This window comes from Rhinoderma darwinii, chromosome 10 (assembly GCF_050947455.1).
Source record: "Rhinoderma darwinii isolate aRhiDar2 chromosome 10, aRhiDar2.hap1, whole genome shotgun sequence".
NCBI classification, from domain to species: Eukaryota; Metazoa; Chordata; class Amphibia; order Anura; family Rhinodermatidae; genus Rhinoderma; species Rhinoderma darwinii.
This window is the reverse complement of record NC_134696.1, coordinates 1,254,322-1,273,197: the sequence shown is the minus strand read 5'-3', so window position 1 is coordinate 1,273,197 and position 18,876 is coordinate 1,254,322. Positions and strand designations below refer to the sequence as shown.

The following is an 18,876-nucleotide window of genomic DNA, read 5'->3' as shown; positions in this document are numbered from 1 at the left end:
ATGTAACACCACAGATAACACAGTGATAACTCTCTGAGTACAGATAATGTAGTAGATGTTACCTGCAGTCCTATGTAACACCACAGATAACACAGTAATAACTCTCTGATTACAGATAATGTAATAGATGTTACTTGCAGTCCTATGTAACACCACAGATAACACAGTGATAACTCTCTGATTACAGATAATGTAGTAGATGTTACTTGCAGTCCTATGTAACACCACAGATAACACAGTGATAACTCCCTGAGTACAGATAATGTAGTAGATCTTACCTGCAGTCCTATGTAAAACCACAGATAACACAGGGATAACTCTCTGAATACAGATAATGTAGATGTTACCTGCAGTCCTATGTAACACCACAGATAACACAGTGATAACTCTCTGAGTACAGATAATGTAGTAGATGTTACCTGCAGTCCTATGTAACACCACAGATAACACAGGGATACCTCTCTGAGTACAGATAATGTAGTATATGTCACCTGCAGTCCTATGTAACACCACAGGTAACACAGTGATAACTCTCTGAGTACAGATAATGTAGTAGTATTACCTGCAGTCCTATGTAACACCACAGATAAAACAGTGATATCTCTCCGAGTACAGATAATGTAGTAGATGTTACCTGCAGTCCTATGTAACACCACAGATAACACAGTGATAACTCTCTGAATACAGACAATGTAGTAGATGTTACCTGCAGTCCTATGTAACACCACAGATAACAGTGATAACTCTCTGAGTACAGATAATGTAGTAGATCTTATTTGCAGTCCTATGTAACACCACAGATAACACAGGGATAACTCTCTGAGTACAGATAATGTAGTAGTATTACCTGCAGTCCTATGTAACACCACAGATAACACAATGATAACTCTCTGAGTACAGATAATGTAGTAGATGTTACCTGCAGTCCCATGTAACACCACAGATAACACAGTGATAACTCTCTGAGTACAGATAATGTAGTAGATGTTACCTGCAGTCCTATGTAACACCACAGATAACACAGTGATAACTCTCTGATTACAGATTATGTAATAGATGTTACTTGCAGTCCTATGTAACACCACAGATAACACAGTAATAACTCTCTGATTACAGATAATGTAATAGATGTTACTTGCAGTCCTATGTAACACCACAGATAACACAGTGATAACTCTCTGATTACAGATAATGTAGTAGATGTCACCTGCAGTCCTATGTAACACCACAGATAACACAGTGATAATGTAGTAGATGTTTCCTGCAGTCCTATGTAACACCACAGATAACACAGTGATAACTCTCTGAGTACAGATAATGTAGTAGATGTTACCTGCAGTCCTATGTAACACCACAGATAACACAGTGATAACTCTCTGAGTACAGATAATGTAGTAGATGTTACCTGCAGTCCTATGTAACACTACAGATAACACAGTGATAACTCTCTGAGTACAGATAATGTAGTAATGTTAGCTGCAGTCCTATGTAACACCACAGATAACACAACGATAACTCTCTGAGTACAGATAATGTAGTAGATGTTACCTGCAGTCCCATGTAACACCACAGATAACACAGTGATAACTCTCTGAGTAGAGATAATGTAGTAATGTTACCTGCAGTCCTATGTAACACCACAGATAACACAGTGATAACTCTCTGAGTACAGATAATGTAGTAGATGTTACCTGCAGTCCTATGTAACACCACAGATAACACAGTGATAACTCTCTGAGTACAGATAATGTAGTAGATGTTACCTGCAGTCCTATGTAACACTACAGATAACACAGTGATAACTCTCTGAGTACAGATAATGTAGTAATGTTACCTGCAGTCCTATGTAACACCACAGATAACACAACGATAACTCTCTGAGTACAGATAATGTAGTAGATGTTACCTGCAGTCCCATGTAACACCACAGATAACACAGTGATAACTCTCTGAGTACAGATAATGTAGTAGATGTTACCTGCAGTCCTATGTAACACCACAGATAACACAGTAATAACTCTCTGATTACAGATAATGTAATAGATGTTACTTGCAGTCCTATGTAACACCACAGATAACACAGTGATAACTCTCTGAGTACAGATAATGTAGTAGATGTTACCTGCAGTCCTATGTAACACCACAGATAACACAGTGATAACTCTCTGAATACAGACAATGTAGTAGATGTTACCTGCAGTCCTATGTAACACCACAGATAACAGTGATAACTCTCTGAGTACAGATAATGTAGTAGATCTTATTTGCAGTCCTATGTAACACCACAGATAACACAGGGATAACTCTCTGAGTACAGATAATGTAGTAGATGTTACCTGCAGTCCTATGTAACACCACAGATAACACAGTGATAACTCTCTGAGTACAGATAATGTAGTAGATGTTACCTGCAGTCCTATGTAACACCACAGATAACACAGTGATAACTCTCTGAGTACAGATAATGTAGTAGATGTCACCTGCAGTCCTATGTAACACCACAGATAACACAGAGATAACTCTCTGAGTATAGATAATGTAGTAGATGTTACCTGCAGTCCTATGTAACACCAGAGATAACACAGTGATAATGTAGTAGATGTTTCCTGCAGTCCTATGTAACACCACAGATAACACGCTGATAACTCTCTGAGTACAGATAATGTAGTAGTGTTACCTGCAGTCCTATGTAACACCACAGATAACACAATGATTATGTAATGAAAGGGGTGGGGAAACGGACAAGTGAGCCCCAATCTTCCCGCCTCTCAGTCCCTGCCTACTTGCAACGACCCGCCCTAGGCGACGGGGTACAACTGGGCGACGGTCCCTACGCTCAATAAGTGCACGACAGACAAACAAACAAGGGTACACAGAAGCTAAGGGAAATGGGCCAGTTGCCCACGGCAACACCGTGAGCAACAAGAGTAGTGAACGAGCCGAGTCAAACCAGGAGAGTACGAGGTACCAAACGCAGAGCAGGAGAGTGGTCAGTAAGCCGGGGTCAATATGAAGCAGGGACAAATAGTACAAGAAGCTGCAGCAGGGCCAGGAAACCAAACGAGAAGAATCACAAGCAAGGAGGAACAGGAAAGGCAGGTATAAATAGACAGAGGGCGGGAACTAGCTCCGTCTGGCCAGGCTGTGATAGGCTCTCCCACTCCTAAGCCTGCCATCCTGAGTGGTGGAAGAAGGAGTCAGTCTCACAGACATAGAAGCAGGTGCAGACTGATTACCTATGGGCGTGGATACAGAAGCTGTGCCTGGCAGATCCTTTACAGATTACTCTATGAATACAGATAATGTAGTAGATGTCACCTGCAGTCCTATGTAACATAACATATAACACAGTGATTACTCTCTGAATACAGATAATGCAGTAGTATTACCTGCAGTCCTATGTAACACCACAGATAACAAACACAGTGATAACTCTCTGATTACAGATAATGTAGTAGATGTTACCTGCAGTCCTATGTAACACTGCTGATAACACAGTGATAACTCTCTGATTACAGATAATGTAGTAGATGTTACCTGCAGTCCTATGTAACACCACAGATAACACAGTGATAACTCTCTGAGTACAGATAATGTAGTAGATGTTACCTGCAGTCCTATGTAACACCACAGATAACACAGTGATAGCTCTGAGAACAGATAATGTAGTAGATGTCACCTGCAGTCCTATGTAACACCACAGATAACACAGTGATAACTCTCTGATTACAGATAATGTAGTAGATGTCACCTGCAGTCCTATGTAACATAACATATAACACAGTGATTACTCTCTGAATACAGATAATGCAGTAGTATTACCTGAAGTCCTATGTAACACCACAGATAACACAGTGATAACTCTCTGATTACAGATAATGTAGTAGATGTTACCTGCAGTCCTATGTAACACCACAGATAACACAGTGATAACTCTCTGATTACAGATAATGTAGTAGATGTCACCTGCAGTCCTATGTAACATAACATATAACACAGTGATTACTCTCTGAGTACAGATAATGTAGATGTTACCTGCAGTCCTATGTAACACCACAGATAACACAGTGATAACTCTCTGATTACAGATAATGTAGTAGATGTTACCTGCAGTCCTATGTAACACCACAGATAACACAGTGATAACTCTCTGAGTACAGATAATGTAGTAGATGTTACCTGCAGTCCTATGTAACACCACAGATAACACAGTGATAACTCTCTGATTACAGATAATGTAATAGATGTTACTTGCAGTCCTATGTAACACCACAGATAACACAACGATAACTCTCTGAGTACAGATAATGTAGTAGATGTTACCTGCAGTCCTATGTAACATAACATATAACACAGTGATTACTCTCTGAGTACAGATAATGTAGATGTTACCTGCAGTCCTATGTAACACCACAGATAACACAGTGATAACTCTCTGATTACAGATAATGTAGTAGATGTTACCTGCAGTCCTATGTAACACCGCTGATAACACAGTGATAACTCTCTGATTACAGATAATGTAGTAGATGTTACCTGCAGTCCTATGTAACACCACAGATAACACAGTGATAACTCTCTGAGTACAGATAATGTAGTAGATGTTACCTGCAGTCCTATGTAACACCACAGATAACACAGTGATAACTCTCTGATTACAGATAATGTAATAGATGTTACTTGCAGTCCTATGTAACACCACAGATAACACAACGATAACTCTCTGAGTACAGATAATGTAGTAGATGTTACCTGCAGTCCTATGTAACACCACAGATAACACAGTGATAACTCTCTGAGTACAGATAATGTAGTAGATGTTACCTGCAGTCCTATGTAACACTACAGATAACACAGTGATAACGCTCTGAGTACAGATAATGTAGTAGATGTTACCTGCAGTCCTATGTAACACCACAGATAACACAGTGATAACTCTCTGATTACAGATAATGTAGTAGATGTTACCTGCAGTCCTATGTAACACCACAGATAACACTGTGCTAATTCTCGGAGTACAGATAATGTAGTATATGTTACCTGCAGTCCTATGTAACACCACAGATAACACAGTGATAACTCTCTGAGTACAGATAATGTAGTAGCTGTTTCCTGCAGTCCTATGTAACACCACAGATAACACACAGTGATAACTCTCTGAGTACAAATAATGTAGATGTTACCTGCAGTCCTATGTAACACCACATATAATACAGTGATTACTCTCTGAATACAGATAATGCAGTAAATGTTACCTGCAGTCCTATGTAACACAACATATAAAACAGTGATAACGCTCTGATTACAGATAATGTAGATGTTACCTGCAGTCCTATGTAATAACACAGTGATAACTCTCTGAGTACAGATAATGTAGATGTTACCGGCAGTCCTATGTAACACCACATATAATACAGCGATTACTCTCTGAATACAGATAATGCAGTAAATGTTACCTGCAGTCCTATGTAACACCACAGATAACACCGTGATAACTCTCTGAGTACAGATAATGTAGTAGATGTTACCTGCAGTCCTATGTAACACCACAGATAACACAGTGATAACTCTCTGAGTACAGATAATGTAGTAGATGTTACCTGCAGTCCTATGTAACACCGCTGATAACACAGTGATAACTCTCTGATTACAGATAATGTAGTAGATGTCACCTGCAGTCCTATGTAACACCACAGATAACACAGTGATAACTCTCTGAGTACAGATAATGTAGTAGATGTTACCTGCAGTCCTATGTAACACCACAGATAACACAGTGATAACTCTCTGATTACAGATAATGTAATAGATGTTACTTGCAGTCCTATGTAACACCACAGATAACACAGTGATAACTCTCTGAGTACAGATAATGTAGTAGATGTTACCTGCAGTCCTATGTAACACCACAGATAACACAGTGATAACTCTCTGATTACAGATAATGTAATAGATGTTACTTGCAGTCCTATGTAACACCACAGATAACACAACGATAACTCTCTGAGTACAGATAATGTAGTAGATGTTACCTGCAGTCCTATGTAACACCACAGATAACACAGTGATAACTCTCTGAGTACAGATAATGTAGTAGATGTTACCTGCAGTCCTATGTAACACTACAGATAACACAGTGATAACGCTCTGAGTACAGATAATGTAGTAGATGTCACCTGCAGTCCTATGTAACACCACAGATAACACAGTGATAACTCTCTGAGTACAGATAATGTAGTAGATGTTACCTGCAGTCCTATGTAACACCACAGATAACACAGTGATAACTCTCTGAGTACAGATAATGTAGTAGATGTTACCTGCAGTCCTATGTAACACCACAGATAACACTGTGCTAATTCTCGGAGTACAGATAATGTAGTAGATGTTACCTGCAGTCCTATGTAACACCACAGATAACACAGTGATAACTCTCTGAGTACAGATAATGTAGTAGATGTTACCTGCAGTCCTATGTAACACCACAGATAACACAGTGATAACTCTCTGAGTACAGATAATGTAGTAGATGTTACCTGCAGTCCTATTTAACACCACAGATAACACAGTGATAACTCTCTGAGTACAGATAATGTAGTAGATGTTACCTGCAGTCCTATGTAAACCACAGATAACACAGTGATAACTCTCTGAGTACAGATAATGTAGTAGATGTTACCTGCAGTCCTATGTAACACCGCTGATAACACAGTGATAACTCTCTGATTACAGATAATGTAGTAGATGTCACCTGCAGTCCTATGTAACTCCACAGATAACACAGTGATAACTCTCTGAGTACAGATAATGTAGATGTTACCTGCAGTCCTATGTAATAACACAGTGATAACTCTCTGAGTACAGATAATGTAGTAGATGTCACCTGCAGTCCTATGTAACACCACAGATAACACAGTGATAACTCTCTGAGTACAGATAATGTAGTAGATGTTACCTGCAGTCCTATGTAACACCACAGATAACACAGTGATAACTCTCTGAGTACAGATAATGTAGATGTTACCTGCAGTCCTATGTAACACCACATATAATACAGCGATTACTCTCTGAATACAGATAATGTAGTAAATGTTACCTGCAGTCCTATGTAACACCACAGATAACACCGTGATAACTCTCTGAGTACAGATAATGTAGTAGATGTTACCTGCAGTCCTATGTAACACCACAGATAACACAGTGATAACTCTCTGAGTACAGATAATGTAGTAGATGTTACCTGCAGTCCTATGTAACACCACAGATAACACTGTGCTAATTCTCGGAGTACAGATAATGTAGTAGATGTCACCTGCAGTCCTATGTAACACCACAGATAACACAGTGATAACTCTCTGAGTACAGATAATGTAGTAGATGTTACCTGCAGTCCTATGTAACACCACAGATAACACAGTGATAACTCTCTGAGTACAGATAATGTAGTAGATGTTACCTGCAGTCCTATGTAACACCACAGATAACACTGTGCTAATTCTCGGAGTACAGATAATGTAGTAGATGTTACCTGCAGTCCTATGTAACACCACAGATAACACAGTGATAACTCTCTGAGTACAGATAATGTAGTAGATGTTACCTGCAGTCCTATGTAACACCACAGATAACACAGTGATAACTCTCTGAGTACAGATAATGTAGTAGATGTTACCTGCAGTCCTATTTAACACCACAGATAACACAGTGATAACTCTCTGAGTACAGATAATGTAGTAGATGTTACCTGCAGTCCTATGTAAACCACAGATAACACAGTGATAACTCTCTGAGTACAGATAATGTAGTAGATGTTACCTGCAGTCCTATGTAACACCGCTGATAACACAGTGATAACTCTCTGATTACAGATAATGTAGTAGATGTCACCTGCAGTCCTATGTAACACCACAGATATCACAGTGATAACTCTCTGAGTACAGATAATGTAGTAGATGTTACCTGCAGTCCTATGTAACACCACAGATAACACAGTGATAACTCTCTGATTACAGATAATGTAATAGATGTTACTTGCAGTCCTATGTAACACCACAGATAACACAACGATAACTCTCTGAGTACAGATAATGTAGTAGATGTTACCTGCAGTCCTATGTAACACCACAGATAACACAGTGATAACTCTCTGAGTACAGATAATGTAGTAGATGTTACCTGCAGTCCTATGTAACACCACAGATAACACAGTGATAACTCTCTGAGTACAGATAATGTAGTAGATGTTACCTGCAGTCCTATGTAACACCACAGATAACACTGTGCTAATTCTCGGAGTACAGATAATGTAGTAGATGTTACCTGCAGTCCTATGTAACACCACAGATAACACAGTGATAACTCTCTGAGTACAGATAATGTAGTAGCTGTTTCCTGCAGTCCTATGTAACACCACAGATAACACACAGTGATAACTCTCTGAGTACAGATAATGTAGATGTTACCTGCAGTCCTATGTAACACCACATATAATACAGTGATTACTCTCTGAATACAGATAATTCAGTAAATGTTACCTGCAGTCCTATGTAACACAACATATAACACAGTGATAACTCTCTGATTACAGATAATGTAGATGTTACCTGCAGTCCTATGTAATAACACAGTGATAACTCTCTGAGTACAGATAATGTAGATGTTACCGGCAGTCCTATGTAACACCACATATAATACAGCGATTACTCTCTGAATACAGATAATGCAGTAAATGTTACCTGCAGTCCTATGTAACACCACAGATAACACAGTGATAACTCTCTGAGTACAGATAATGTAGATGTTACCTGCAGTCCTATGTAATAACACAGTGATAACTCTCTGAGTACAGATAATGTAGTAGATGTTACCTGCAGTCCTATGTAACACCACAGATAACACAGTGATAACTCTCTGAGTACAGATAATGTAGTAGATGTTACCTGCAGTCCTATGTAACACCACAGATAACACAGTGATAACTCTCTGAGTACAGATAATGTAGATGTTACCTGCAGTCCTATGTAACACCACATATAATACAGCGATTACTCTCTGAATACAGATAATGCAGTAAATGTTACCTGCAGTCCTATGTAACACCACAGATAACACCGTGATAACTCTCTGAGTACAGATAATGTAGTAGATGTTACCTGCAGTCCTATGTAACACCACAGATAACACAGTGATAACTCTCTGAGTACAGATAATGTAGTAGATGTTACCTGCAGTCCTATGTAACACCACAGATAACACTGTGCTAATTCTCGGAGTACAGATAATGTAGTAGCTGTTTCCTGCAGTCCTATGTAACACCACAGATAACACAGTGATAACTCTCTGAGTACAGATAATGTAGTAGATGTTACCTGCAGTCCTATGTAACACCACAGATAACACAGTGATAACTCTCTGAGTACAGATAATGTAGTAGATGTTACCTGCAGTCCTATGTAACACCACAGATAACACAGTGATAACTCTCTGAGTACAGATAATGTAGTAGGTGTTACCTGCAGTCCTATGTAACACCATAGATAACACAGTGATAACTCTGAGAACAGATAATGTAGTAGATGTTACCTGCAGTCCTATGTAACACCACAGATAACACACAGTGATAACTCTCTGAGTACAGATAATGTAGATGTTACCTGCAGTCCTATGTAACACCACAGATAACAGTGATAACTCTCTGAGTACAGATAATGTAGTAGATATTACCTGCAGTCCTATGTAACACCACAGATAACACAGTGATAACTCTCTGAGTACAGATAATGTAGTAGATGTTACCTGCAGTCCTATGTAACACTACAGATAACACAGTGATAACTCTCTGAGTACAGATAATGTAGTAGTGTTACCTGCAGTCCTATGTAACACCACAGATAACACAGTGATAACTCTCTGATTACAGATAATGTAGTAGATGTTACCTGCAGTCCTATGTAACACTACAGATAACACAGTGATAACTCTCTGAGTACAGATAATGTAGTAGATGTTACCTGCAGTCCTATGTAACACCACAGATAACACAGTGATAACTCTCTGAGTACAGATAATGTAGTAGATGTTACCTGCAGTCCTATGTAACACCACAGATAACAGTGATAACTCTCTGAATACAGATAATGTAGTAGATGTTACCTGCAGTCCTATGTAACACCACAGATAACACAGTGATAACTCTCTGAGTACAGATAATGTAGTAGATGTTACCTGCAGTCCTATGTAACACCACAGATAACAGTGATAACTCTGAGTACAGATAATGTAGTAGATGATAACTATACCCACAGACACATAAACACACACACACACACACACACACACACACACACACACACACACACACACACACACACACACACACACACACACACACACACACATGTGTATATATCTATACAAGGGCTCAGAGTATATAAGGGGCAGCAGAGTATATAAGGGGCAGCAGGGTATATAAGGGGCAGCAGAGTATATCAGGGGCAGCAGGGTATATAAGGGGCAGCAGAGTATATCAGGGGCAGCAGGGTATATAGGGGCAGAAGGCTATATAGGGGCAGCAGGGTATATAGTGCCAGCAGGGTATATAGGAGACAGCAGGTTATATAAGGGGCAGCAGGTTATATAGGGGGCAGCAGGTTATATAGGGGGCAGCACAGATATCTGCATTTTATCTGTTCTACTCTAACACACACTTTTACAAAGAGACATAAACACATGCAGACACACACACACACACACACTGTAACATATACACATACAAACATAGAGACACATACTGTATACCCACTACACACACACTGTAACATACACACATACAAATATAGAGACACACACACCTTACGCACAGAGACACACACTGTGTATACACACACACACACACACTAACATATACACATACAAACAGATATTGTATACCCACTACACCCACACACTAATATATACACATGCTGTATACCCCCTACACACACACACACACACACACACACACAGACACACACCATCTCTCCATGCTGACAGGATCACAGGATCACAGGCTTCGTGCAGGACGGGCTGTGGGCGGAGCTTCCTCCTCTGCTCCTCTGCTCTTATTTACTCCGTGTGTGGAACAGAGCACAGAGTAGAGGCAGAGCCCAGTGGCGCCCCCTACATGCTTGGTTAAAAATACACCCAGTTGTCTATTAAGAAACTAATTAGAATAAATCTAAAATTGCTCATAACTTCCTAAAAAAAGATCGTTTTTCCAAATAAAAACCACTGCTGTTCCCTACATTACAGCGCCGATCACATGATGTAGGCCACAGGACACTTATAATGTGGTGACAGCCTCTTTATTACTAGGACCACTGTTATCTACATTACAGCGCTGATCACATTATGTAGGAGACAGGACACTTATAATGTGGTGACAGAGCCTCTTTATTACTAGGACCACTGTTATCTACATTACAGCGCTGATCACATTATGTAGGCCACAGGACACTTATAATCTGGTGACAGCCTCTTTAAAGGAGACCCCAGTGTCCAGCCGAGTGAGAAACGAACTGGATTTTTCTGTTGAATGAATGGAGCAAAAATAAAAAATAAGTTTTAACTAGTTGTGGTTTTTATTTTCAGTGTTGTTTATGAATCGGTGTATATTTATAGAGATTTAGGATTTTTCATTTATTCCCAGTGAGGACCTTTTCTATGTCCTATTTCCCCTCAGATATGATGGATTTCTTTTTGTGGACTATATAAATGAGATGCCATGAGAACATTGGAGGGCCATTTTCCTGATCTACGTGAAACCAGTGGTCGTTGTTAGAATCATTTATGTTTTATTACTTTGGTTTGATGTTGTATTTATTTATTTTTTTAAATCACATTTTTTTATTGAAGTTTTCAGAAAATGTTTCCATTAAACAGAAAAGCAAAAACAAAACAATAATTTGGGATTCTCTAAACATTTCGAGACCATCAGAGACAAATAAATATATTACTAACAATAAAGTGCGGTAAAATATACAGATTGTGGATGAAAAGCAATCCTGGGAAAGTACCGGAAACTAAAATGTACAATCAGGAGAAATGGAGAGAGCACATCCGGGGCCCCCGTGCCTTCCGGGCCCGGGGTAAGAGGTAATGGTCTGCCAGAGCAGCGGATCACCGTGGCCGTTATCATTAACTCTTTTGATTACTTCCAGTATGGAGGGGAGATTTCCAAGATTTAGCTATAGATAGTCTCGTGGCTACGAGAATGTGGTGTCCGACCAATCTGAATGCCTGAGGAACGTCCTCCAGGACTATGTCTAGGGGAGCCAAACCCTGATTAGCAGACACAGGTATTCCCAGGAGTTCTGAGATAAGCTGGAAGACCCTTCCAAAGAAGAGACACTGTTGGACAGGCCCACCACATGCGTAAGGTCGTACCCACTTGACCACAACCTCTCCAACATACATTAGACGGTCCAGCAAAAAATGAGCACATCTTGATGGAGTAAATCACCACCTAAGAAGTATTTACATACAAGTTCTAAGTGATTAATACATTTGGAATGCCTAAAAATCCAATTGGACGCTTTCATCCAGATATCTACGGAAAATGTGTCTCCCAACTCCGGCTCGCACTTCAGCATGTGAGATTTCTTACCAAGTCAATCTCTATTTATTAGAAGAGCATAACCACAAGCCGGGCGCTTTGGAGAGCCATTCCATGCAACTAAAAATGTGTGATAGGAAGATCATGTGGTCTGTTTTGATGGGAGCGACAGATTGTAGGAGACGCCTTATTGAAGATAGTGAAGAAAGGAGGCACAAAAAGATCAAAATCCTGGGATAGATTTCTAAAGGATTGGAAAATACCAGTTTTGTAAAGATTTGAGAGGATGCCCATTGATTGCCGTGGAGTAATAGGGATTTGACTTTGAATATGGTCAAGGGAAATAGGGACCCACTTGTGTTTCCAAACGTTTAAAGTGTCGTCATGGATTGTAAGGGCAGGTTATTTATTTGAGCTTCTAAATAAGAGGCGGCCAAAAAGGACTTCATCGAGATACTCGGAATCATCTCATCCTCCAACCGGGACCATAGTTTAGAGGACGGCGAATTCCAAAGAGAGCCCATCTGACCCATAATGGATGCTACGTTATACGCTACCACGTCAGGTACCCCCAATCCCCCCCCCCCTAACCTTACAAAACAGCAAATGTTTTGCCACCCGAGCCCTCTTATTGTTCCAATTAAAATTGAGAAACATCTTTTGAATTTGTGAGGTAATGGAGGAAGGGGTAAGATATGGAATTGTTCCCCATAAGTATAAATATCTGGGTAATAAAAGCATTTTAATAAAATTCATTCATCCAAGAGGCCGAAATGTGTTTAGTTTTTGATGTTGCATCTTTTTTATCCGCTGGAACGCAGACCAGTAGTTGAGCCACCCGACCGCCGGCGCTTGCTACGCAGTTCTATGTGAAGTCATTTCCTACGTACGCGATCTGGAGCGCACACTGAGATGCTATAGACCAAGGGAGGAACGGCCAATCCGCCTATTGGTGTGAATATTATTGTGTACTTACTATATAAAGGTCTTAGGACAAGCGTTGTGCCCGCTCCTGAGGAAGGGGGATATTTGTCCCATCCCCGAGGCGCTTTAAGCACTTTACAGAATAAAATATTTGGCGATTCCGTGGCCTTCGTCTGGATCTTCTATTCCATTGTCTAGTGATATATAGATATCCGCTGGGCTCTGCACTTCTAAGGGGTTTGGGGCCGTATACATCTACTCCACCCAACTGAGAGACCCACACAGGAACGTTCTATACTCCACCCAACTGAGAGACCCGCACAGGAACGTTCTATACTCCACCCAACTGAGAGACCCGCACAGGAACGTTCTATACTCCACCCAACAGAGAGACCCACAAAGGAACGTTCTATACTCCACCCAACTGAGAGACCCGCACAGGAACGTTCTATACTCCACCCAACAGAGAGACCCACAAAGGAACGTTCTATACTCCACCCAACTGAGAGACCCGCACAGGAACGTTCTATACTCCACCCAACTGAGAGACCCGCACAGGAACGTTCTATACTCCACCCAAGAGAGAGACCCGCACAGGAACGTTCTATACTCCACCCAACTGAGAGACCCGCACAGGAACGTTCTATACTCCACCCAAGAGAGAGACCCACACAGGAACGTTCTATACTCTACCCAACTGAGGGACCCGCACAGGAACGTTCTATACTCCACCCAACTGAGAGACCCGCACAGGAACGTTCTATACTCCACCCAACAGAGAGACCCGCACAGGAACGTTCTATACTCCACCCAACAGAGAGACCCACACAGGAACGTTCTATACTCCACCCAACTGAGAGACCCACACAGGAACGTTCTATACTCCACCCAACTGAGAGACCCGCACAGGAACGTTCTATACTCCACCCAACTGAGAGACCCGCACAGGAACGTTCTATACTCCACCCAACAGAGAGACCCACACAGGAACGTTCTATACTCCACGCAACAGAGAGACCCGCACAGGAACGTTCTATACTCCACCCAACTGAGAGACCCGCACAGGAACGTTCTATACTCCACCCAACTGAGAGACCCACACAGGAACGTTCTATACTAAACCCAACAGAGAGACCCGCACAGGAACGTTCTATACTCCACCCAAATGAGAGACCCGCACAGGAACGTTCTATACTCCACCCAACTGAGAGACCCGCACAGGAACGTTCTATACTCCACCCAACAGAGAGACCCACACAGGAACGTTCTATACTCTACCCAACAGAGAGACCCGCACAGGAACGTTCTATACTCTACCCAACTGAGAGACCCGCACAGGAACGTTCTATACTCCATCTTCCTTTCTGGTTTAGCGCTGTGATAACATTTCGCTTTTTTCCTGTTTTTCATTACTTACAAGCTGTTCGTACAGTGTCAGATCTGTGATGTTGTCTGCTGCCAGCCACTCGTCACATTCTCCGGATCCTCTCATAAGAGGTTCTGCAGCAACTGGCACGGTGGTTTGGATCATTGTCAGTACTTCCTCCTGATGGGCGCGGTTCATGTTATTTCCAGTAATTGAGTTATAGAGGAGGCTCCCCAAATGTTTATACATCAGCGCTCTAGTCCAAAACTTGCACACGGCGGTTGAATCGCAGTCTGGACCATATGGGCTCTGGAAACGATGACTCTAAATCATAAATCCTGACTCCAACCCAAGTGGAGATGTCGGCAGGACGTAGTGTGGACCACTCCAAGCGTAAATAAATAAGTGAACGGTGCCTTAAAGGATAAAGTATTCACGCCCCCATAGAAAATCACTATTATTAATGCCCCCCACAGTCCGTGTTTAGTAGCAGCAACGCAGATGATAAACATCCACTTCTTAAGTCATGAGGGCGGGGGGTGCACGTGATTACCAGCGCTTAGAATCCTATTGAGGAAATGTGGCTGGTTTTGGAGATGGTCTGGAGACGGACTGCCGCGTCCACACAGGGGCCTCTACTACACACAGACTTGAAGGGGGTGGTTGGTTATACATTCAGTTAGGGCACTTTTATACGCGCAACTGATCATAAGAACGCTCGTTCATTGGCTGATTGTATGGTTTATGTAGCACTAAATATTCTATTGTCGGCAGCGCATCCTCCGGGGTAAACAATGACGTGCTGCCGACAAGATAGAAATGTATGGAGACCAGCGATCGTAGTAACCTGTCCCCATACATTACTGATAATAGCTCCTTGTGAAATGAGCACCGATCACCAAGCTGTCTCATTGATCGGCGCTCGTTTTTATGTACAAAATTTGTCGGTGTAAGAGGACCCTTAAGTGGGTTTTACACTGGGCGATCATCAGGGCAGATAATTAGTTCATAGAACGCTCGTTGCGGATAATTGCGCTGTGTAAACAGATCAGCGATGAACGGCAAACGCCCGATCATCTGCTGATTGTATCTTTTAATATTCTGGTTGACGGCAGTGCATCTTGGAGTGTAAACAGGGAGACGCGCTGCCGACATGATAGAAATGTATGGGGACGAGCGATCGGAGTTACAACTGCTCGTCCCATCCATAGCTCCGTGAGACAGGAGCAAACAAGTGCCAATCAACGATGTCTAGTTGATCAGCGCTCGCTGCGCCGGCCGATTATCGGCGGGTGTAATAGGACCTTTAGTATTGTGTTTGATAAATCTACCATGAATGTTATTTGCATCAGTCTAAAAAACAAAAAAACAACAAATGTGTGCAGTGTCCAGTAAAAAGACAAACTCTTTATTCCAGCTCTCGTTGCATTATTCTCTACGGGGGACTAGAATAATGGGGGATCATTATTGGGGTTACATTGCTCTAAATGACTGTAGTGTGATCAGGGCCTTCCTGCCATGATCCTTGACCTTTAGGGACGCGGCCTTGTCTTACACACGTGAAAAATAGCAAATTACGCTGAGTCAGAGCTGGAGGTTTGGTATTTTTACACAGTGAATAAACTCTGTAACACCTCACAAATACAGAGACACCTCCATGTTTCCTCGTCTGCAGCCATTATGGCTCATTTTAGTGCTTGGATCTTAATCCGCAGGAATTTACCCTTTATAAACACATCATTGTACTGTGTAAATCCAAACTCCAAAGCTAAAGACAATCACTGGACTGCCCATTAAATATCTGATTATGTTCATTACACTGCAGAAGAACCATAGTAGACATAGAGGGCAGCTGGGAGGATGACTACAAGTCCCTGCAAGTGTGTCATGATACATGCAGGGACTTGGTGCAGTGATGCTGCTTCTTGCCCCCTTTTTACAGAGCATCTCCGAAAATACCATGTTGTGTATGGTCATGCACAGTGGGCTATGTGGTACCGCCATGGGGTCCAGTCATGTCCCTGCTGCATGACTCCTAGTTTAAAAGGCAAAATATTATCCAGCTACTAAGCTAAGAGCAAATATCTCTATGGTGAGTGCACAGCCTCCTCCTGCTCACCCCATCACATCAGGAGACAGTGAAACACCCCAAAAACTTAGCTAATACGAATCTTAGACACAGACAGGATCGTCTTTTATTGATTGATTTGATCTTCTGCTCTGGAAAAAACTTAAAAACTGAATAATAATGTGCAACCGATTATTGCCATAAGACACATCACCTGCGGCATCAAATCATCATTTCATTCGTAATATAAAAACACTTCATGCTGCGATTATCCTTTCATTAATAAATGATTGGTAGAATTTCACTTTCATGTTTTCTGTAAATCTCTCATCATCAGTCATGATTGTTGGCAAGTTATTTGTGGGATGTAGAGAGAAACAAATCCGGACTGGGAGAGGCAGATCAGGCAGATGTAGCCCAGTGATGACTAGGAAAGGGGTGTGGCTGTGACTACCTCTGTCATTAATAAGCAGGATAATAGTAGGTGGAGTTCATAGTTGGGCAGTACAGCCGCCTGGTCTGTGTTGTGTACGCCGGCTGAGGTTTAGATTTATATGATTTCTTTCCACCTTAAATAATCAAAAAGTGTTTGTATTGTTCGTTCCCCTCACTGTTCAGACCCATCTTAACATGGCCCTACACAATTAGATAATGGTTGGTGGACCCTGCTGATTTTCGCTGGATCCGCCAACAATCTATTTGGGAGCTGCCCAACGGTATGGCAGATCTACGTGATGTCACTTTTCCAGTGGCGTGGGTGACATCTCCTCCAGAGGTTGTCACCTATTTTACAAGACTCCTGGAAGGATAAATCCGGTTATTTGGTTGATACTTTGTTGCCCTTGTATTGACGCGTTGCTTGCCGCTTGAGCCATTCAGCAGTCCAGTAGACCGGTGACAACCTCTAGAGGAGCTGTAATGACCGCCACTTCCTGCTGTCACTTATGGAAACCTTAAAAGAGCGTAACTAAGAAACAGAATTTTTCTTGAAGTTCAGGGACTATGACGACGATATTTTTTATTTTAGGGGTGAAACTCTCTCATCTTCCACAAACGCTTTGTTTGTCCCTGGTTTGTGATGTGGTCTCTTCATCTACTAAAAATGCACAGAATTCCTCCTATCTCCCAGAGATTAGCACCCCTCCCCCTCTTCAAATGCTTTACACATGTTTGTTTAAGAAATAAATTAAGCGGGATGAGGGGAGTAAATCACAATTGCTCAATATCCCATCTTGTCAGATTTCCAGCGTCCTAAATCAAGCAGCAGTAAAACTCTCATTCTGTCTCTTCCCTGACTGCGTTCTCTTCTGCCATAGGCCACGTGTTCAACATGCCACATGACAACGTCAAGGCCTGCGAGGAGGTGTTCGGGAAGCTTAAGGAGAACCACATGATGTCGCCCACACTGATACAGATCGACCGAGCCAATCCATGGTCTGGGTGCAGCGCCGCCATCATCACAGATTTCCTGGACAACGGGCATGGTGAGGATCACATTAATCCAGGGGTGGGTGGAGAGTGTTCTGGGCCCGTGGACCCTCATGATGTCACCCCGCCTGATGTGCCCACCCGTCTGACCAAGGGAAGGAGCGGAGACCTGCGGTGGTCCTCTGCTGCCGGGTCTTCTGCTCTGCATGATTCCCAGCTTCTCAGTTCCCCCCTGAATTAAGCTTAAAAAAAAAATCACATTTGTATTTATATATATATATTACACTAAAAGTTCCCATCAGCGGCCGTGGAACTGCCATGGGCCCTCAGCAACCCTTACACCAACCTACTACGTTGGGCCCCAGGACGGTGTGATAATCCACTGCTGTTAAATATTTATTAATAGCAGACACACGTGTAGGGGAGAAGTAGACGGGTGCCCTAAAAATGCTTCAACTGACAGACATCTAGTACTATTGGGACGTGCCATCTACTTCT

General features: G+C 41.8%; 1 protein-coding gene across 1 annotated transcript in view; it reads left to right on the top strand.

Annotated features, from left to right (window-relative positions):
• Window positions 1-18,619, top strand: part of LOC142662309 (A disintegrin and metalloproteinase with thrombospondin motifs 15-like) — a 54,395-nt gene extending 35,776 nt beyond the window's left edge. Inside the window, exon 3 of the mRNA XM_075840469.1 lies at window positions 18,267-18,619. Within this exon, the coding sequence (XP_075696584.1) occupies window positions 18,267-18,619 (353 nt within the window). The remainder of the gene's footprint in view (window positions 1-18,266) is intronic.
• Window positions 18,620-18,876: the final 257 nt, after the last annotated feature.